Here is a 22,203-nt window from a genome sequence, read left to right on the forward strand (position 1 = left end):
TCCTACATATATTGTTGTGACAAAATAAATAAATAAATAAAAATAAATATTTTCAGATTCAGATTGTCAATTGATTGATTACTGTTGTGCTTTCGAGTTTGGTACCGTGTATCTCAAAACAAGAAACCAAACTACATTGCATAGAAAGGGAAAAGTAAACAGATGTAAACTAGTGAGCAATAAACAGCTGGAAAAAACCTAATAGAAGAGCCAGTGTGATCATTCAATATTAAATTTCAGCAGTGTTAAAACTCGAATTGAACTGTAATATTGGAAGTATAGTTTGCCTGAGCTGTTTGTTTTTTTTAAAAAATACGATTAACAGGATTCTATAATAAAAGTTACAATTTATTTTTTAAAAATACAGCCAAAATAGAATTTACACTTCTTTAAGTTTAAAGACATTTACAACAGTATATTTACACAATAAGATAGTAATTGGGACATTATGATGTGTACACTACAAGTGAATCACTAAAACAAATGAGAAATTGGAATGGAATTCAGAAAATTTCTACTGACTGCAGAACAGATTTACAGACACCATTTAGGGAGGTGTGCAATTCAAATGATTTTTAAATATGCTTTAAAACAGGACAAGTTATATATGTAAGATGTTGCCAAAAATACATCAAAAGCTACTACAACTGTAGGTATGATTAATTTCTGCATGTCCCCAAGTGTATGCATATATTTTGTGTGCATAAAAAAATTAACTGATCAGTTCATTAGGTGTTTCATTATGAAATATATAAAATAAATCCCTTGTAGTCAAATAATTTTTAGAACCTTCAAGTAAATAATCTTACCTGTCACATTACATAAATTCATTTTTATTAATTAGAAGAGTCCATAATTTGATAGAGATGGTTCTATTGCTGATTAAGAATATCTAAAGTAAGGGTGAATTGACAGAACATCACTGTATCAGTATCCTCTGGTATAGTAATATCCTGAACCTCAACTACCTTTACTAAACAACTAAGGAAAAACCACACTTTTAATAAATCTGAAAGGTGCACTTGGAAAAGTTTTCAAAAGCTGAAAATACAAAGTAGCAAACCCAAACATGGAAACATAAAATATGAAATAATAAGGATTCTAGTGCTATTTAGGAAGAACATACCATTTAGTATGCAATACATATATTTCATCAAGGTTATTTGTTTATTCACTTATTACCTTTTTTTTAAAAAAAAATCTAATTTTATCTGAATTCTTTTATGAAAACCTGGAACTTAAATCTTAAAAGACACAGAATTTAATAAATTCATTTCCAATAAAAGTGGTAATTTCATTCATTAGTGTAATTCTGATGGTGGAACAGCATCAATCTGGGGAAAAGGTCTACTGCCATCTTTTACTTTCTCTATATTCTTCCCAAATTTGCTCCAGGTTTAAGATAAGGGAGCAACCTGGAATACACAAGGATATAGAAAAGGAGAGAGGGAACACTGTGCAAGCATCATTGCTCACATAATGCTAGATGTGGCTGAATGTGTTGTATCATAAAGTTGCATACAATGAAATTCAATAAACTTTTCCAAATTTACCTAGATACATGTGGATAAACATTATTAAAGCATAATCACAATGACAAATTATTTTGCATTTATAAATAACAGGAGTTAGAAAATAACAATTCTTGATGTGATTAAAATATCTAGGATTATGTTTACTCTGAAATCTTGGCAACTGCTAAAAACTCTGAACATAACAATTACTGCATGTAATTGATTACATGTAATTGATTCCACTGATTTGGAACACTAACATGAGATAAAGCCCTGTTTTAAGTAACTCCAAAATCACCTCTTTCTGAAAAAAGTAGCTGAGTTATCCAGAACTGAAACTCTATCTCATCAGAAGTGAAAGCAGAAATGAAACTGACAAAAGTAAACTTGTAGAAACAAGATACTGAATCCAGAACATTTGGAAAAGAAGTTTATTTGTCCTAGTATCAGGTTGAAATGTTTGTATGAAGCTTCTCTTTATCAAAGGTTAAGTTATGTGTATTTGCTTGGAGTTCACAAGTTCCATGTATAGCTAAGCTACAAAAATAGGATGAACTACACTTCTTGATTTTCACTAATTATCAGAAATGTACAAAGTTCTTGAAAATCAGATAAAAGGTAAGTCATCCTGTACCACTGAAGATATTCCATTGTGTTTTCCAAATGAATTGCTAAAGAAGAATTAGCACCTTCCTTTATTTTTTGTGCTATGCCTTCATGGGAAAACTTGGTTTTTATCTCTTGGAGATAATGTACATTTAAATCACCACGATTGCCATGGTATAGAAACTGGTTTAATTTTTTTTTATATAGTATGACCAATTATTTGAGAGTTGTAGTCTGCAGTCTCCATTCGTAGAATATATGGTATGATACTGTCAATCTGAACATTTCCAATTAGTCCTGCAAAAAACAGTTCTTCTGTAATAGTTGCACTCATCAGTCTTAAGGCCGGCAATCTGAGAAGTAGCCTAGAGAGCCTGGAAGATAGATTGGACAAACAGTGGCACATTTTTACATGTGTAGATGAGAATGATTATTTAATACCAATGAATATTAGCAAACAAAAAGTATAGTTTTTCAGCAATAAATGCTAAATCATTCTAAATTATTATTATTTCTAAATTATTCATATTTTTCATGATACAATCCTGTTGGCCACTCAAGCTAAATACCTCATTTCTGGAATTTTTGACAGATACTATGTGAGGACCTCCTCCCTCCCCACATACTTTAAAGCACCTCTTTTGCTTTGAATCCAACATGATGAAGTGCGGTACAATTGTAATTAAATTTGAATAGTCTGTCTGAGTAAACTTCACTACAATTATCTATGGATTAGTTTTAGCAGAAACAGCAATTTGATAACTTCATTTTTGTCAGTGGCCATCTTAAAACAAGGTTAACAGAATCCAGCTATGTATGTTATAATTTATATGGCTATAAGTGAAATAACATAGAACTGCATTCTATTAATACTTAAATTAGGAGCTAAAAACTAATATTTAGGATTAGGTTAGATTTTTTAAAAAGAAAAAAAAAGTTATAAGAGAACTCTAAAACTGGATGCTTGGTTTATAGTGCACTAAAATGTTATATAAAATTATATCCAATTACAAAATCTAATATATTAATAAGTGAATAATCGATAGTTTATTCATATATAATAATGTTTGAGAGAGCAAACATGAAGATATTATTCAAATATTCAAATTTGTTGCATGAATAAAATGTAATAATTAGATTTTAAATTTATTGGTTTTAAATGGGTTTTATTTTTTTTATATTGTTTTTAAACATTCGGCCTTTTAGAATAAGTTTTTTAATTGTTATTTTAATTTGTATTTATGTGTTTTTATTTGCCTGTGAACCGCCCTGAGTCCTTCGGGAGATAGGGCGGTATATAAATACGATTAATAATAAATAAAATAAAAAATAAATTCAGAGCTGCTGTGTGAAATTTTGCTACGTTATGCATAATACAGTTCCACAATTGTATATCTTACAGAGACAATAGCTTATCCTAGCCCTACGTGGCAAAGAGACAAGTATGCTACCCTACTTGCTAGGAAATTTTGATGTTGAATTATTACATTTTATTCATGTAATTTTGCACTAGCTTTTGCAGGTGATTCATTCCTAAAAACTGTCATACAACATCATACAATTAGGCCGAGTAACTTTTTAGCCCACCAACCTTCCTCCAATAGGAAGCAGTTAGATGCTACTGACTAGATCACTAGCACACTAGATAGTATACCCTGGTTTACAGTATTTATTGTCAAAAGGACTAGGGGGTCCTCTGGACTCATGACTGCTGTTCTAAAAGCAGGTGGCAGTTGTGGCCAAGAGGGCCTTTATACCAACTGTGTTGTGCACCAGTTCGCCCTTAGCTGGATCTGCACATGGTCACTCATGTTTTAATCAGCTCTTGGCTGAATTACTGCAGCGCATTCTACCTGGAGCTACCCTTGAGTAATCAGAAGCTGCAGCTGATGCAGAATGCAGTAGCACACAATACTGGGAGCTCTTAGGGCTGCACATATAACACCACTACTGCACTTGCTGCATCGGTTAGCTGTTTGCTTAGGGATCCAATTCAAGGTGTTGGCTTTTACTTTTAAAGCCCATATCCTGTGGGTCCAGAATATCTAAAGAGCTATGTCTCCCAAATGGGACTAACCCGCCCCACTCATGGCAGTGGAAGAAGCTGGTATGGATCCCTTCAGCTGAGGAATTCCAGCAGGCGGGTTCAAGAAGAAGCTTTTCCACTGTGGTTTCATTGCTGGGGAAGACTCTACCACTGGAGGTGAGAACTGCTCCCAGCCTTTTGGCCTTCTGGAAGGGTATCAAATCTTGGCTTTGCCAGTTGGCATGGGACCCCAAGAGGGACATTTACCAATGGAGGTGGCTGATGGGGTAAGAAGATTTCATTCACGTCCCCCATCTCTTAGTTCTGATTTCAGTATAGTTTTAAAATCATAATCTGTGTAGTTTTAATGTTTTAATATTCTAATTATATTTTTTTACTTACACAGCAGGACGGAGATTTAGACTTCCTTCAGGGATTATTTACTAATGGGATTTGGACTGGTTAAATCCAAATCTTAATTTATAAGATTTTGTTATATTAATAGTAATTGAATAAAGGATACACTACATTTTAAACCCTTATTTGTTGATAAAAGTTTTTGTGTTTTAGGAAAAAAAGTTCAATGTTCAGGTGAACACAACTTTGCCTGGAACAGACAGAATTTTTACAGGTAGTACTAAATTTGAAATATTTACTTGTACAAAATAACTGACAGGTTCTTGTTCTGTGTACACTTCAGTGGCACCATATAGTTTTTATACTAATAAACATTTAAAATATGTGTGCAGCCCTACAGGATTAATTTTTTACTAGTTTTTATACAGCCTGTGACTTTACACCCTATTATTTTAGGGGGAAATCAAATATGAATTTAAATTTATATCTACTATTCATTTAATGTTATTCCTGCATGAAAATGCAACAGGATAACACTATAACAATATCACCCCACAGTGAAGATAGAAAAAAAACCTTGAAGTTTCTCAAAGTTTAAAAGAAACATTTTAAAAACATGGAAATAGATACTTGTTCAGATTCTACACACCTGTAAGTATCATCGGGATATACTTTCATTACGTAATCCTGGAATTCCATATATGCCTTTTCTTGAAATTTCTCAATCTGTACCACATTTTCTAAGCCTGGGTGATCTAAAACAAATCTACAATTATATTTACTTGAAATAATACAGCTATAAGAAGGCTGCAACTAAACTTATCTTATGACAAATATTTTGATTTTTAAATTGTTCCCCATATGTTTTGAGAATTAGGACTACAACATTTATAGTGACTTTGCTGGAAAAATAACATTTTATTTGAACAGGTAGGGACATCAGAACTCAATGGGTCCCATAAAAAGTATCAGAACTCAAAATCTATTGAAGTGAAAAATGCTTTCTGACCCACATATGGGGAAGATCATAGTCCTTGTGTGATATCAATTACATTACAAAATTGGTACATTCCTTCCAAGATCCATCCAGAGTAAAGGACAGCATTTTATTAACTAGAGTTTCTTAGGAAATCATATAAATTTAAATAAAATTTATTTAAAAATTATTTATTGAAATAAAATTAAAATAAATCCTAAGATCTTGTATCAGGTTATCAACATTTTGTGAGATTTTGACAATCTAGTCTTCAAAAGTTGTGAATTGAAGTTTTAAAGAAGAAATTGGAAAATAATTTATCTGAAATGGTATAGGCCTAGGGTTTCCTGCCTGAGATGCGGGTTGGACTAGAAGACCTCCAAGGTCTCTTCATTCTGTTCCGTTCCCATTCCCATTCTGAAATTTTGTATGATTTTTTTTTTTTGGTGAACTGCTAGTTCCAGTTTTAAAGTCCAAAAAACATGTTACTGAGACATACACATTGTCAGATTCCTCAAATTGCTCCACTTCAGCATCATATTCATCTAATAACTCAGCATCAATCTTGGACTATATTCACAGCCCACATACTAATTTAAAGATGATTGAGACATCCATATATTTTTGTTAATTATTAGATTATGAATTGATAAAATGAAATATGAACAAAAATGGATGATCTCAGTCAATATACTTATACAAAAGTTAATTATGGCACAAGTTATTTCCCCCAAGAGAATGTTTCCACCCAAAATATATTCAAATATGTTTGGATCAAATGTATTTGAAATTAGTGTAATCTCAAGTAAAATACTAAGGACAATGATTTTTAATGCTTTAGCAAAGGTAATTTTTCAGAATAAGAATGCTGGATGCTTAGATAAATTTAGTTAAAGCAGCCATGTATAAGAATTTATATATGAGAAGGCAGCTTTTCTACAGGCCATATTTTTACAGACCGAAGGACAAATGCTTTAAATTCATCTGTTTACATACCAGGACTGAAGAGGACAATTGCTTTCAAATAAGCATATTCATAACCATCAAGACAAAGCTTCACCATGCTGTTACAGAACTCCTGAAGTTTGAAGATATGCTCCATCACTAGTTTTCCTCTATCTGCTGACAACTTATCTACATTAATACACAGCAATACAAAGATTCTTACTTAGAATTTTAAATTATTTTAAATGGAAATTTAGATCCAGATAACTACTGTTATACTCTCAGTCAGAAAATAGTTAATTACACTTTTCACAATCTATGTACCAATAATGTTTATTATTCTATCTACAATATGTATATATTAGAATTATACATATGTTAGAATTAACCAAAGTCTCAGCTAATTTTGATATAATATCAATTAGTTTGAGATGGGCAGCTATAGAAATGGAATAAACAAACAAACAAATAACAGATGAACAGAAATAATGAATGAATGTATGAAATCATAGACAAGGAGAGTGTGATAGGAGAGTGATATAAAAAATAACAGAATTATATTTGTTTATATATTTACTCTTTTCTTTTCAATTGCCATCTTTTATTCATCTCCTTTTTGCATGAATTTAAGTATCTCTAAATAATGACACGTCCTTATATTATGTTTTTTCTATCATTATATTTGGCAAAAAAAAAATTCTTTCAGCCTGTCCAGAAGAAATTAATTAAAAAAAAACTTTTAAAAGATGGCTGTCAAGCCCAACTAAGAGATTAGTGATTTACTGCCTTTTTATTAGTCAAGTAATGTTGACTATTTGCTATTTCCTCTTACTTTTATAATGAAATAGTGCCATTTCTATTTTACTGAAAAAGAGTGAAAGCAGCCCCTCTTTTTTTCATTAATGCACTTATCAATTCAACATTATTTATATTACCATGGGGTACATAAAACTTGACTGACTGTTATTAAAGATGAAGTTTGAAAACTGAAATGGAAGAAAGAAAAAGAAGGAAAAGGTATATGAGGCAAAAACAAATATAAGAAATACAACTAGATGCAAATAGGCCTTAAGATTTCAATAGCAAAACAAATAACACAAATTACTGAGACCACCCACATCTATGTATGACCCTGGTAAGAATATATTTACCTTGCTGTAAACTATTGTGAAGATGATTAACAAATGCAGTTAAGATTGTTGCTACATTCATTACTTGTGAACACTGTGCCAGACCAAGTGTAAAAAGTTCATTCCAGCAGGCTTTTACTAATGATATGCTATTATCCTGCCTATTTAAAAACAAAAACAAACCAGAATTACTTAATGAAAATATCTGCTTCAACTCAACATGTGCATAATTCTGTTATGCAATCTTTCTTATTATACAAGGAAAAGTTCCAGGCATAATTTTAATAAAACGTGTCACATTAATAAATTTAGTGCAGGAATCAGGGAGCAGAAAAGAGATAGGGGTAGTTTGGTTATTAGTTGGTTCACACACATCACACAATGCCATAAACAACACTTTATAAACTACAATAGTTGGTTTCATATAATCAAACCAAATAAACCTTATAGTTCAGTATTAATGCATTTAAATCCACCCAACAAGTCATATGATAAAATACTTCTACACGGAAAACTATATTTTAGATGTTATTCATTTGTGTGGTACTTGCATTTGGAAAATATCAGATTGGAAAAAGTTAAATTTTTGATATTTTTATTTAATATGAGTCTCAAGTAATAGGTAATATAAATCTGTGTTGTAAAAGCAAGCTTAATTTGAAAAAATCCTGTTCTTACTTTTTATTTCTAAAATAAAGGACAGATAAACAAATTATGGCATTATGCCTTTTTTTCTCATGTGTAAGGCATAAGAGCAAAAATTACAAGTGAGCTTCAGGGATTTTATTTTATTTGGTCACAGCAAGCGCATCCTCATTGTCTGCTAACCAGTTGTGTAAAATAAGCAAAGTATCTAGAATTTTCTGTCAAGAAAAATTGAAGGACAGGTTGGAATTATTGGAAAATGCTTAGGATGACTTTAAGCAATGCCACTTACGCTTGCATACTGGCCTCATCCCAGAAAAAGCTAGAATCTTGCATAAGATGTTTGGCCAACTATAAATGTTTGGCTTAGCCAGCTAAAAATTATAATTTTTTAATTATCCATGCACCATAGCAACAATATTAATGCAATTATGTTAGAATTATCGAAGCTAAATATTTTGACATATGCAAAGAGAAATATTGCTTAGAAACTTCATTATCTAATTCAACTTTTTCAGTACTTACCCTAAAGCTTGAAAGGAAGGAATAGAACGGGCCCAGTGCATAGATAAGAAAAGCAATCTGGAAGCTGATTCACAAATATAATGAACATTCAAATATTCAGGCATAGGTGAAGGCATGGTGAGCTGTCAGAAAAGAATTTTAAAAATGAACTTCTCTGATATAATTTGTATATTAACAAGAATAAATTGTTTTTGTGTGTGTGTGTTTGTGTGTTTCAAAGCCTAGCATAGTATCAACTATCAGAATTAGAACACTTTTTAATTAATACCAATATTCTCACTAATATGTCTCAGAGAAATGTATTATAAAAATTTCATGTAAATATTTAAATATAAATGTCTTTCCTTCAATAAAACTATACTGAGAATAAAGAATGTCACATTCAAAGCAGTTTACAGAATAAATAATGTCCACGTAATCTTTTCCATTTCAATATCACTGTTAACTTAGCAAAGATAAAAAAAATGTTTTCCTTCTAACCCATGTTTATTTCCCTAAATTCTCTGTCACAACAGATTTTTTTTTTGGTGGGGGGGCGGTGTCCCAACCTCCAGGCCTTCTGTAAGGCTATTAAGACCTGGCTTTTCCCCCAGCACTAGGCTGAGATATTACAAGAACACTAAATTAAGTCAAATAATAGTGGGAGGCATGTTTTATGTTAAAAAGGCCCAAAAGTAGAACATTCTACAAAAACCTGAACATTGTTTACTAAGAAATATGTTGCACTGGTTTTGATATGTGAAATAATTTATTCTTTAGCAGCATATTTTTAAAATGCATCATTAAACTTGGTTGGAAAAATCAAAATAGCTACATCCTATATAAATTACTTAATACTGTTTTATTTAATTTCACATCTAGTAAAATTAGTCTGCAGACCTCTCATGGTGGTATTTAGTATCCATATCTATCAGAATTTCTACTGAACCTTTCTATTATGTTCATTAATTGTAAAAGCATCAATCCTCCTTACTGCTAAATGTTCTCTGTTGTTTGCCTTGTACAAGAACTATTCACAGTTACAGTAGTGATAAAAAGTAACTTTGTGACAAGTCTCCCATTTACGACCTTTGAAGGTCTGTAAAGCAAACAAAAGATGAAAATCACAACCATAGTAACAGTTTTACTTAGCTACTGCTCAGCTTAAAGACCAAGCTACTGATTCCACTTGTGACTGTTAAATGAGGAGCATCTGTATTATTCAATTAAGCAACCGTATATATTCTCTAGAGCAGGGGTCTCCAACCTTGGTCCCTTTAAGACTTGTGGACTTCAACTCCCGGAGTCCCTCAGCCAGCAAAGCTGGGAGTTGAAGTCTACAAGTCTTAAAGGGACCAAGGTTGGAGACCCCTGCTCTAGAGCTGTCAGCCACTCAAATTGAATCCAAATACATTACTCAAATATTAAATGTATATAAACTCAACCTTTAAAATAATCCCTACAGAAGTTAAACAGCTGAGTTATAAATAAATGCATATTTTAAATACCCGGAAAGCTACATGAGCATCGGTAAGTAGTGGGCCTTCTATTTCAACAATATTCATGCTTGCTTCTTCTCCAGCTAGATGTGCACTTGCTTCCATACTTTCTGCAGAACTCGAACATGGTGTACTTTCTCCTGGGTTTAATGCTTTTGCAAGAGTATCAAATGCCCTATAGACAATACATTGGATACTAAGATTAATCAACTACAAAAGGCAAAAATATTTTTAAAAAATTATTGATCCAAAGAATACAAATTAAATTAAATTTTAAGAGGAAAGGAAGAACCAGAAATGAGATTCCAGATCCTGAATTTTGAAGACCAACCAGGCAAAACCTGAAGATGCAATTAGTTTTAGTACAAAGCACTGAGGCGTGAGCTACAAACACTAGTATCCTGTTAATTCATACAGTTTATTCTTAGTATCTGACATGCCTAGAGTCTCAAAGCACACTCAGTCAATATTAAAAAGAAAGCTGTTACATAATTTTGAGTATCAGCATATATTTAAGATTCTCTAAGAAATTCTGGGTCACACCTCCAGGAAATTAATTATCTGAATCATAAATCAAATTCAGTGATGCAAGGTTCTGGTTTTTAAAATATAGTTAAGTACAGTTTTCTAATCCAGACGTAAATTGAAACTACTGTTAATTAACCCACAAAATGATGGTTCAAGGCACTCTAAAAAGGTAAGAATGCCAAAATAAAGGAGCAAGTGGGCATAATACTCATGCATATATCTCCTGCTTGAAAATCAGGAGGTGAGCATGACCAGGAGAGTCATGGAGTTTTGCATAGCTCCGGTTGTGCACCAGCTGCAATCTTTCCTGGTTTCTGACTCCATGTGCTCAGTTACTCAAGTCTTAGCCATCTCTCATCTGGACTACTGCATATCCATGGGGCGAAATCCATTCAGAAGTTTCAGCTGGTGTGAAGTGCAGCGGGGAAAACATTCTTTGGGGCCCCATCTTATATACTTCTGCTCTGCAAACGTGACTATCAATCTGCTTTGGAGGGAAGATCAATGTGTTACGACCTTTAAAGCTCTTAATAGTGTAGGTCTAAGCTACATGATGAACCTTAATGGCATAGGTCCAGGTTTACTTTGCCTGTCCTACTCATGCCATCAGAAAGGGCCTACTACAGGTCCTTTTGGTCAAAGAACTCTATCAGGATCCAGAAGAAGAGCCTTCTCTGCAGCAGCGCCTGCCCTTTGGAACATCCTAACCTCTAGAGCAGAGGTGTAAAACTGGCGGCCTGTGGGCTGGATGCGTCACGGGCAGGCCACACCCACCCGAGCTCTGCGAAGGGGAGAAACGTTGCAATATGTCATGTGACAGCAACATCACACTGCAAGTGTGACAACCATGCTCTAGAGTAATATGTGTACCCACTCTCCTTTCCTTCCACAAGAGTCTGAAAACCTGCCTTTGCCAGTTGGCCTGAGGACCCAATGGGGGAATTCTATGCTTGAGGTGGATGCTTGAAGGCAGACTCTACCTCCCTCCCTTGCTCTCTGCCCATCCTTTTATTATTATACTGATATATTCTTATTTTTCATTGTTTATTTTATTGTTTTATTATTTTACTTGTTTTGTTTACATTCATTTCATTTCTTTCTTTTTACATATAATCTTGATTTGCAACCACAATTGAAGCCAATATTTTTGTTACTAAGTTTTGCCCCAGTTTATCACTTTTCTTGCTAACAGTTATAAGTGAATCACTGCAGTTGTTAAGTTAGTAACACAGTTGTTAAGTGAATCTGGCTTCCCTATTGACCTTATTTGTTAGAAGGTCGCAAAGATGATCACTTGACCCCAGGACACGGAAACCATCATAAATATGAGTCACTCGCCGTTTTTTTGAATTTGATCATATGAGCATGGCGATGCTGCAATGGTCATGTGTGATAAATTACTTTTTCCAATGCTGTTCTAACTTTGAACAGTCGCTAAACAAATTGTTATAAATCAAGGATTACCTGTATTGTTGTAAATTGGCTAGAATAGCCCCATGGCCAGATAGGCAGCAAATAAATTTAATTAATAAAATAAAATAAAATAAAATAAAATAAAATAAAATAAAATAAAATAAAATAAAATAAAATAAAATAAAATAAAATAAAATAAAATAAATAAATCTCACTAATAAAATAAAGTACACGTATTCCAACTAGGTATCTCTGTTAACATGGCTGCTCCATGTTGCCTACTAAGATACAGTTGAACATTCAACATTACTGCATTTCCTGTTATGACAAAACATTTGGATATTATTACTCCTTACCTTGTAACATCAGCACTTTCATGCTCATCTTGCTGAAGCTCTGATAATGATGTATCTCCATTGCTTAAGTTTTCTATCATTGACAGATCATCACTATTTTGAGATATATCTTTGGACTTATTTAGGTTTGCTAATGAAGTTACAACATTTGCTAAAGTACTTAAATCTCCTTGACACGTTTCAACCTGAAGAGTGGGAAAAAGTAACTTTGTCATTATCGATAGGTATTATTCCTGACACTATTCCTGACATTTTATTGCAGAATATTTGTTGGTAGTTTTATAAGATGCTTGATTAATACATAAAAATCAAAGTACTGATACTAGTCAAGTCATTATATATTTTAACTAAAACTTATTGCTTAGCAATGTTTTTGACAGAAAGAGTTTTGTAGATACTAAGCTACTAGAAATAGCTACAATCTTTGTTAATAACCACTGAAATACTAGGTCCGTGATGGAAAACCTATGGCACACGTGACAGAAGTGGCACACAAAGCCATTTCTTCGGCACGCAGAGCCGTGGCCCGTTGCTCTTCCGGATTCTGGTGCGTCGGCCAGCGTGACGAAAACCAGAAGAGCAGCTGTTCATTGCACATGCATACTCCAGGAAGTTGATCTTCCTGTTTCCAGAATGCACATGCGCACCAGCCAGCTGGTCTGGTTTCTGGCATGCATGCACGCGCGTAGCAACAAACGCGCGTGCCAAAACATGCAGAAAGGGAATCCTGGCGGTCACTTCCTAAGGGAGCAGAGCAACGTAAGCAGGGGCTTCCCTCCCTCCCTGCCCACGCTGGCTTCTTGTGCGATTCCAGGTGGTCCGGAGCACCAGTGGACCAGCAGCCAGTGAGGGCGGGGTGGTGGTGGTGGGCTGCCTGTACAGATGACTCTGTGGCCTGGACTCCTCCCTGCTGAAAGCTATTATTCCCCGGCTGGCAGCAGTGCTCTCGGCCCCGCCACCTCGGCAGCACCATGCACCAGCCGGGGAAGCTCAGAACACGCAGGCTTGCCTGAGCTCCTCCCTGCTAGGAGCCGTAGGCTGAGCAGGTGTGGCTGGCAGGGTTTTGGCAGCCAGTGAGGGCAGGGTGGTGTTGGGCTTCCTGTGCAGATGATCCTGTGGCTGCCATCAAAGCAGGGCTGAAACGCCCCTCTTGGCTCGCTCAACCAGCCGTGTGGGTCGCCTGGGCTGCGTTCCTCCTGCGCAGCTGTACCGCCCCAGAAGAGTAACAGTAGTGGCAACTGCAGGGGGAAGAGAAGAGCGACCAGCCAGCTCAGGTGCACAGGGAAGCATTTGCTGACAGGGCAGGCGGCTCCCCTGCCTGCGGCTCCTTCCCCGGCGTACGGCCAGAGATCCTGGCTTGCATGGCAGCGCAGCAGCTGGAGTCGGGTGCAGATTGGGCCTGTCACCAAGCCCCCGCCATGCCCAATGTCACCCAAAATCATTGTTGCCACAATCTCCACTGCCTGGAGATCTCTGCTGCATACCTGATTTCAAAAACGGGGCTTGCAGAGGGAAAACAAGAGCATCACAGTTTCTGGTGCTGCACAGAAGGTGTAAGGCAAGGCAGGTAGCCGCTCTGCCTGCCCCTTCTCCAGACAACCCAGGCGGAGGACGGTTAGCTTCTTTTCCTGGCCTAGGAGGGGCCAATTTGTGGGCTCAGTTACCGGCAAGAGCAGCCGCCGCCACACTAGTGGGTGCAAGGTGATGTGCCACTTCCAGGCGAGTTTCGACAGGGACCTGAGAGCCACGTGGGGACAGCTTTCCTGAAAGAATTATGGCTTTAACTGCCGCCTTGCCTCTGGGTAAGGCCCCTCCTCCTCCTCTCCCCTTCCGGCAGATAAAACTGCAAGGCTCTGCCATAGTTCTTTTGGGCGAGCTGTCCCTGCGGGGCTCTCAGGTCCTTGTCCAAACTGGCCTGGAAGCGGTGTGTCACCATGCACTCACTAGCATGGCGGCGGCTGCTCTTGCCGGTAACTAAGCCCGCAAATTGGCGTGGTGGGCTCAGTTACCAGTGAGAGAAGCTGCTGCCTCACCAAACTGCAGGTGTTGTTCCGGTTCTTTCCGCCATAGCCACACAGCCTTTTCTTCCAATTCTAACTATGCCTTGGCACTCGCAGCCGCGGCAGGCCAGAATTGTAGTTCACCTCACTCCAACCAGCAGCCTCTGCTCGCATCAAGGAACCAGCAGCCGGGCAGGAGGAGGACAAGGATGGCGCAAGGTGACATGCTGTTTCCAGCCCAGTCTGGCTGGAGGGTGGATGAGCAGGCAGCCCTCAGGAGGAGCGCTGCACTGGGTGACACATCTCCCGGTTGCAGGCTGCATGCAGGGCCCGAGGTGGAGGGGTGAACTTTCCCAGCTGGTGCATGGCGCTGCCGTAGTAGCGGGGCCAAGAATGCTGCCACCGGCTGGGGAACAGCTGTCACGCCAGGGAATGGGCCGGTAACTGATTGTCTTCCGTTATGAGGCAACCGGCCCGCTTGAAAAAAGTGGGGCGCACACATGCGCAGTGGAGACCACATGTGCATGGGGAGTGTGGTGGGCATTCATGCGCGCATGCGCAAATGGGTGCGCCCATTGCATTATGGGTGCTGGCACGTGGGAGCGCAAGAGCACTTGCGCGCTCGGACTTTTGGCACGCAACACCAAAAGTCCAAGCACGCAATCACTGTACTAGGTGGTTCACTACTAACAATGACTACCAATTCTTTTACTTGCAGAAACAAAAATCCCAATAAATCTTGCCATTAGATATCCATTTAATAGATTAGCATGATGTTGCAATCTAGGAATTTAAACACAGTCTCGGTCATGTATTAAAAGAGAAGTCATTTGGGTTTTGAATATAAAAAGGGGATTCCTGCATATCCAAACCTCCTCTCTATGACAACTTTCTTTGCAGAGATTACTCAGGAAGTACTTTTGTCGTAAACTGAATTCTGATGTATATTTAATCTTTTTGTGAGTAAAGATTCAATCAAACTATCCAAAGATTAGCATAAACACTGAGGTGATGATACAAGGAATAGATAAGCATTGAAGAGTAATATACTTATGGGAAACAACTCAAATGGATCTAAATCTATAATAGGAATGAGACTTGATGAAGACTGCAAATGGACATTACAGGGAAATAAAGGATCAATCAGAAAAGAATTAAAATAGCTAAAAGTTGTTGTTTTTTTTGACAACTGGACTGAGATATTGCTAACTAAAATTTCAGAAAAGATTCAGATTTTAGTGGATAGATTTGTAGAAGATGAGAAAAAAAATTGAAAATACTTTTACATGACATTACAGAATTTGAAGGCATAGAAGACAATAAATTTGAGATCACCAAAATGGGAATATAAAAGACAAATCAAAAAAGGTTCTGAACATAGAACAGTTGTGACAAGAAATTCTGGATGATGCGTCTTTCTTATTACAAAATTAAACATTGAAAACTCCTCTTGAATGCCAAAGATTGATCCTAATGACTTTTTGCTGAACAAAGACTGAAAAGATGGCAATTCCCTAATTGCATATAGATAAAAGGCTAAGGGGAGGATAGGTTTTTTCCCCACCTTCATTTGCAGGTATATTTTCACTTTCATTTAACAGATTTTTTTAATTTGTACTTTAAAAGAGGGTGGAATGCTATATTAGCTTATAGATGATAAAACTTGGAAGCCACTTCTTTAATATTATAAAAATATTGTAAAAATCATTTATTTTATTCTATACCTTATCTGCAGTCATCAGTACTGCAGGTTCATTCTTTAATCCAGACTGATGAATATTAACAAACATTCCAGACTCCAACATTCCAGTTGATCTGAAATGAAAGAACACAAATATTGCTTCGTGGGTTTAGAAAGGACTCAATGTCAAAGAGATTGAAACTAGATTAATATTTGCATACCTTGCTGTTTCACTATCTGTTACAAAAGTGGGAGTTGCTGTAAGTGGGCTTCGCAAATCTTTTCGAATATAAATCTTTTCTGTAGAAGCTGCACAATTTGAAGATTTTTCTCGTGATGCTTCAACAGGTTTTCTTTCACACTGTACAGCTACAAAGAATGGTGGAATTATCAAAATCAATTCAATATTCAACCACATTTGGCTTTAGCTTTTAGAAACCAGTTCTGGATTTTTAGTTACTTGGTCAACTTGATAGTTTTAAATGTAATTGCTTCTTGTATTAAATCTAACCAATTTGTTTTGAAACAACCTCAGATATTATTGATGATTATCTTATGGTTTGAAGTTTGGTATACAGAATAGCATACCATCATTTCTTTCACATGTAAATTCTAATAGAAATAGCATTAGTATCAATTTATATAAATGTATAAAGCTTGTCAAAATTAATATGATTATAAGATCAGAATTCATGCAGGGGAAACAGGAGGTTAGGAATAAGAAGATCATAACTTTATAGCAGTTTTCTAATCAATTTTTATTACTGAAATGTTTCCAGTGTTGTATTTCTATCAATGCATAGTTATTCAAAACCAAAATAAGCTATTGTATGGTATTACCATTTTATGTAACATATGTTTTCATAAGAAAACATTAGTTTGTAACAACAGTAATTACTGCTAACAGTAATTAATAGGAAATTACAACAGTAATTTCCAATCTTATATTGTCTCTGTAATGTTTGAAGATATTCATTCAACTATTTTGTCTCAAATCTGTATTTGTTATCTTTGGAAAAATAGTGAGCCCAAAGGGCTTGGCAAAGACTAATAACAGGTTTATTTATTGTATAATTGTGTCCGTTTGCACAGCAAGCTCAATCCTCTCATTTGATTGCATGTTTTAAAGCAATTACAATATATTTGATAAATTTCAAAGAAATAGCTACTTATTCTATTGAGAATCTCTAGAAAGCTCCTAAGAATCTTGTGGTTTGTTCAAACAGAATTTGAAAGCGATTGGTCTGAAAAAAACTGATGCCACTGATTTGAGCATCAGAGAAAAGTCTCTTTCAACCCATGTAAACAAATGAGTTGTTTTCCATAGATGTCAATACGTAAAGTTCTCTGTTTTATAACGGCAGAAAAGAATGGACTTGCAAAATCTAAAATATCTACATCTTTTAAGATATACTGCAAGCCTCTTTATCAGCATTATATATGCACACATGTAAGAATTCAAACATACAGATAGTCCTTGACTTACAACAGCTCATTTAGTGACCGTACAAAGTTATGTCACTGAAAAAAGTGACTTATGACCATTTTTCACACTTACGACCATTGCAGCATCCCTACGGTCATGTGGTCAAAATCCAGACATTTGGCAACTTATTCATATTTATAGGAGTTGCAATGTCCCAGAATCGTGGTCTCCTTTTGTGACCTTCTGACAAGCAAAGTCAATGGGGAAGCCAGATTCACTTAACAACCAAGTTACTAATTTAACAACTGCAGTATTTATTGAACAACTGTGGCAAGAAAGGTCGTAAAATGGGGAAACATTCACTTAATAAATGTCTCATTTAGCAACATAAATTTTGTGCTCAATTGTGATTGTAAATTGAGAACTACCTGTATAAGAATCCTTAGAAAAAAGATAATTCCAAAAATAATTTAGTCTTCACAGTGTAAGTGGCATTTTCTTTCTAAACTTTTATTATTTACCAAGATAAATGTATCATGCAAGAATGGTGCAAAAAACAATACAGCATTACATGAGTTTATTTCTTTCGAACTTACAGTCTTGTTTCATTCCAAATGCAATACATCTCTGCAACCTACAGTACTGACATCTGTTTCTATGATGCTTGTTAATCACACAGTCTCTTGTTCCCCGACATGAATACACTAAATTCTTCCGTATACTTCTTTTAAAGAATCCTTTGCAACCTTCACAGGTCACTGCTCCATAATGGCGTCCTGATTTCATAACAAAATGTATTAATTTTACTCTAAGTTTGCTTCTGTTTATCAAATACACACTAACAAATGTACTGTTCTCAGAACTGCTGAATGCTCAAAATGTTCTAAAAATACAAAATGTTTTATGCTTAAAATGAGCTAAATGTTGCCATTGAGAAAAGAATGCAGTTTATGGAATAAAAAAGAAGGCTTATGGAATATAGATATTTCTATATTTCTATCATACGCTCATCAGAGATACTCATATCAACTGCATGGAAATAGAAATTGACATGCTCAAAGAACTGTGCTACTTATCACATATAAGTGCTATTCAAAATGTCTCATTTTAAGCAGAATTTTTTCTTGCTTTCAACAATTTGATTTTTCCTTTCTGATGTGACAAATTGTTTTTAATAGCTCATAGCTTCGATGCAATATTTATGCAATGTTCAAGTGTATTACTCATAAAAGAAAAGGAAAATTAAGTTAAATGCTTCATAAGATGAACATCGGTTAAAAAGTCTTCCTATTCATTCTGCAAAGTACATAGTGATTTACCTGAAGCCTTGTCTCCACAAACAACACAGAGATCAAATACTTTATTTAAGGTTTGCTCTGTTGAAGAATTGTCTGTCAAAATCTGGAAAAAAAATTACAATGTTAATACATCTTGTTTTCACTAACTTCTTTTCTTAAAGTCATATCTACAGACAAATTCCCAAAAATGAAGAAGGGTAAGCATATTTCAAAGGAGTATTTATTTGGTAACATGTCAGAAATTATTATAGCTTTACCTATAATCCTGCACTTGGTAAAAACTGAACAGGAAAGAATAAAAATAATTATGATTAAAGGCTTATGAATCATTCTTTAATTTGATTTTTCTATTTTACTGTGTTTCAGATTGAATTTATTCAAAATTAAATTGTATTTACTTTAGAAAATTAAGATTTAATTTAAGATGCAGAATATCTAGAATAGTTATAAATATAGTTTTATTATAATTTTTCTAATTTCATGAGTATCGTAAACAATAAAACTATTCATTGGACTCAGTGGTGGGATTCAGCCAGTTCGCACTACTTCGGGAGAACTGGTTGTTAACTTTCTGAGAAATCTGGCAAACTGGTTGTTGCAAGAAATCATTATGGCAGAAAACTGGTTGTTAAATTACTTGAATCCCACCACTGATTGGATTACATTGTTCATTATCTAATTTATATCAAAGAATTCAGCACTTTGCATACTCCTCTTATCTCAAGTTGCTATATGTTGATAGTATGAAAATGCTTAGCATAACTACTGGGAACAAGTAGTTATGCTTTTTCATTTTTAAAAGTTGTATGGATAAACCATAATAAAATAGGACACCATACCTGAATGTGCTGTGCTGATATATCTGGGGATGTAAAAAATAGTTGGCCTCCTGCAGCATCGGGAGTTGTCAGAAAAACCTTTCCTGGTGTAGCATCTTGTCTTGCAAGGATCACTTTACTTGGGGCAGAACCATCATGATTTGTTAAAATGAACTGCTTGCTTGTTGCAGTCTGATCGAGTGCTGTCACAATCTGAATTTTCTGCCCTGTCTGTTGATCTGTAACAATCTGGTGACATATTTACTTCAACTTATTATTGTGGTTTATTATCAAAAAAAGTTTTTAAAAGATGTGATCTAAGATAGTTGTGATATTATCAAGTTTGACTGACAAAATGAATCTGCTTTCAGAAGATGAGCATGTATGAATTAACATGTATTAACATTAAGGACAACAATATTTCAACCTTAAACACTGTGCCCAGATAACTCTCAGAATCCTTGTCTGTGGAAAATTACTCAACGGAATACATTTTATAATTTAGTTCTCAATTTACCAATAATTTTAAAAAATCTATACTTGCTGGCCTGAAAAGAATTTTATAACTTTTATTAAAGAAATAATAGAAATCAAAATCCTAAAAAATACTTGCACATATTGGAATAGATTCAATTCTTTTCAAGGTAAGAATTTATTCCTGAAAATGTACAATAAGAAGACTACTGGACAGTCATCCATCTTTCTCAGTCAATATGTTGGATAAAAAATATTATCAAACATATCTGAACAACATTAGATGGGAAGGCTAATCTAATGCATTAATGAGAGATCATTTCTTTTATACTACTGTATGTTAGTATAAAGTATATCCCTTCCCTCAAATCTAACATCTATTTCTGCATTCAGAAGATGATCTTTTCTCCATAAGAACACATGGGAGCTTTCAAAGTTGCTTGTGTTTTCTGGAAAACACTTTATCTGGAAACAAAAGAAATCAATATATTGGCTGATTTCTTCTGATTTGTTCTTTGGCTTGAAGAATTAAGAGATACACAAATCTAAGACAAGAGCAATGGTTTGTAACTCACCCTCTTTCTAATACTGAAAATATTAGCAGCTTTCTTTTTACAGAATATTTCTTTTAAAAAATATTTTAAAGCATAATGCATGCTATGTTGTATTCTAGATATTTCCACTTTTATTATTTTTTGTGCATATTTTTCTAGGGCTTTAAAAATTATGTTATTGTACACCTGATATTTAGATATCAAAATATTTTTCAATTATTTAATTAAGTACAAAAAGAGACCGATTTTTACCTGTATCCGCTGTGGTAAGGAAAGTCCTGCATCAGCAGGAACAATCTGAATTCTTTGTGCTGTTCCGTCCATTAATGTCTGTGTAACAGATCCTTGGGAGTGTGTTATCTATCCAAAAAAAAAAAAAAAAGGTGAAAGATGCATTCTTTATTGGAAGTAAACTCCTCTAGCATAGAATAAAGTTTTTTGCATTGTTCTCAAGATGTCTATAAAATTCTAGTGTTGGGTAATGACCTACTAGAAAATTTCTATATATTCCTTATTATTAGAAAACTTTTTAAAAAATGTAAATACCTCCCCCATTTGTTGTTCCATAATTTGATGGGCCAATTCCTCAATAGTTGCCATGATTCTGAATCATCAGTATTCCCTGTTAAAGAGATATTTTCCTTTTAAAAAATTACAATACAAATAATGAACAATTTGGGTAAGGGAAGTACTTGACCTGATGTTACTTTCTTTAATTTCCCTCTTTTTTACAGAGAAAAATGAGGACCCCTTTCAAGGTCTATTCCATGTAGGTTCATGGCATTAGCATTTCCTGCTTATGCAAAAAAAAAAAAGAAGAACAAATAGTCTTCTTCTGGCAACCACAACTGGTACCAGCAATTTGATCATAAAATGAAGCAGTCACTAAGTGAAACCGTAACAGCCTTTATGATCTTATTTCAGTTTTCCTTTGCTGAAAGTCTTAAACTCAAGAACTGGACATAAAATTATTTTTCATCACCTTCATAATTGCAAACAGTTGCTAAACAAGGTGTAACCGCAAGCAATTACTTCTATTGTTCTACATTCCTAGTTGCTTATTCACCCAACATACTATATTAACATAACAGATAAGGAAAAGATCATGTTATATGGTTATATTTTTAAAAATGGACTTGACTATATACATAATTACTAAGTATTTTTTAAAACGTCTTTTAAAATTTCATTTTGAACAAATATCTATCAATTATAGAAGTGCATATTTCATTAAGAATTAAGTATTAATTTCAAAGCCAGCATAATTTCTACAAATTTCCTCCCAAAGAACATACCTTCTAGGACAGTGATGGCTAACCTTTTCCAGACCGAGTGGCAAAAAGCGCATGCCCAAACCCCCAAAATGCAATGTGTGTGTGTCTCCCCGCATGCACCCCCCACATGCACGCACGCCCCCCGCATGCACCCCGCGCATACGCGCCAGAGAACCGAT

General features: G+C 35.0%; 1 protein-coding gene across 13 annotated transcripts in view; it reads right to left on the bottom strand.

Annotated features, from left to right (window-relative positions):
• Positions 1 to 327: 327 nt before the first annotated feature.
• NR2C1 (nuclear receptor subfamily 2 group C member 1) overlaps positions 328 to 22,203 on the bottom strand; it is a 34,462-nt gene continuing 12,586 nt past the window's right edge. For 7 of the 13 annotated variants that reach the window (XM_058190033.1, XM_058190032.1, XM_058190031.1 and 4 more), the window contains 14 exons: positions 21,297 to 21,372; positions 21,003 to 21,110; positions 19,744 to 19,971; positions 18,926 to 19,007; positions 18,203 to 18,382; positions 16,402 to 16,549; positions 16,224 to 16,314; positions 12,500 to 12,684; positions 10,212 to 10,377; positions 8,725 to 8,846; positions 7,576 to 7,715; positions 6,476 to 6,613; positions 5,153 to 5,258; positions 328 to 2,494 (listed from right to left, as the gene is read on the bottom strand). In XM_058190033.1, the coding sequence (XP_058046016.1) occupies positions 2,320 to 2,494; positions 5,153 to 5,258; positions 6,476 to 6,613; positions 7,576 to 7,715; positions 8,725 to 8,846; positions 10,212 to 10,377; positions 12,500 to 12,684; positions 16,224 to 16,314; positions 16,402 to 16,549; positions 18,203 to 18,382; positions 18,926 to 19,007; positions 19,744 to 19,971; positions 21,003 to 21,110; positions 21,297 to 21,350 (1,923 nt within the window). In that variant the 5' untranslated portion in view covers positions 21,351 to 21,372 and the 3' untranslated portion in view covers positions 328 to 2,319. The remainder of the gene's footprint in view (positions 2,495 to 5,152; positions 5,259 to 6,475; positions 6,614 to 7,575; positions 7,716 to 8,724; positions 8,847 to 10,211; positions 10,378 to 12,499; positions 12,685 to 16,223; positions 16,315 to 16,401; positions 16,550 to 18,202; positions 18,383 to 18,925; positions 19,008 to 19,743; positions 19,972 to 21,002; positions 21,111 to 21,296; positions 21,373 to 22,203) is intronic. The other 6 variants (XM_058190037.1, XM_058190036.1, XM_058190034.1 and 3 more) reach the window with 3 other exon arrangements.

The sequence above is a fragment of the Ahaetulla prasina genome, chromosome 7 (assembly GCF_028640845.1).
Source record: "Ahaetulla prasina isolate Xishuangbanna chromosome 7, ASM2864084v1, whole genome shotgun sequence".
Classification (NCBI taxonomy): domain Eukaryota; kingdom Metazoa; phylum Chordata; class Lepidosauria; order Squamata; family Colubridae; genus Ahaetulla; species Ahaetulla prasina.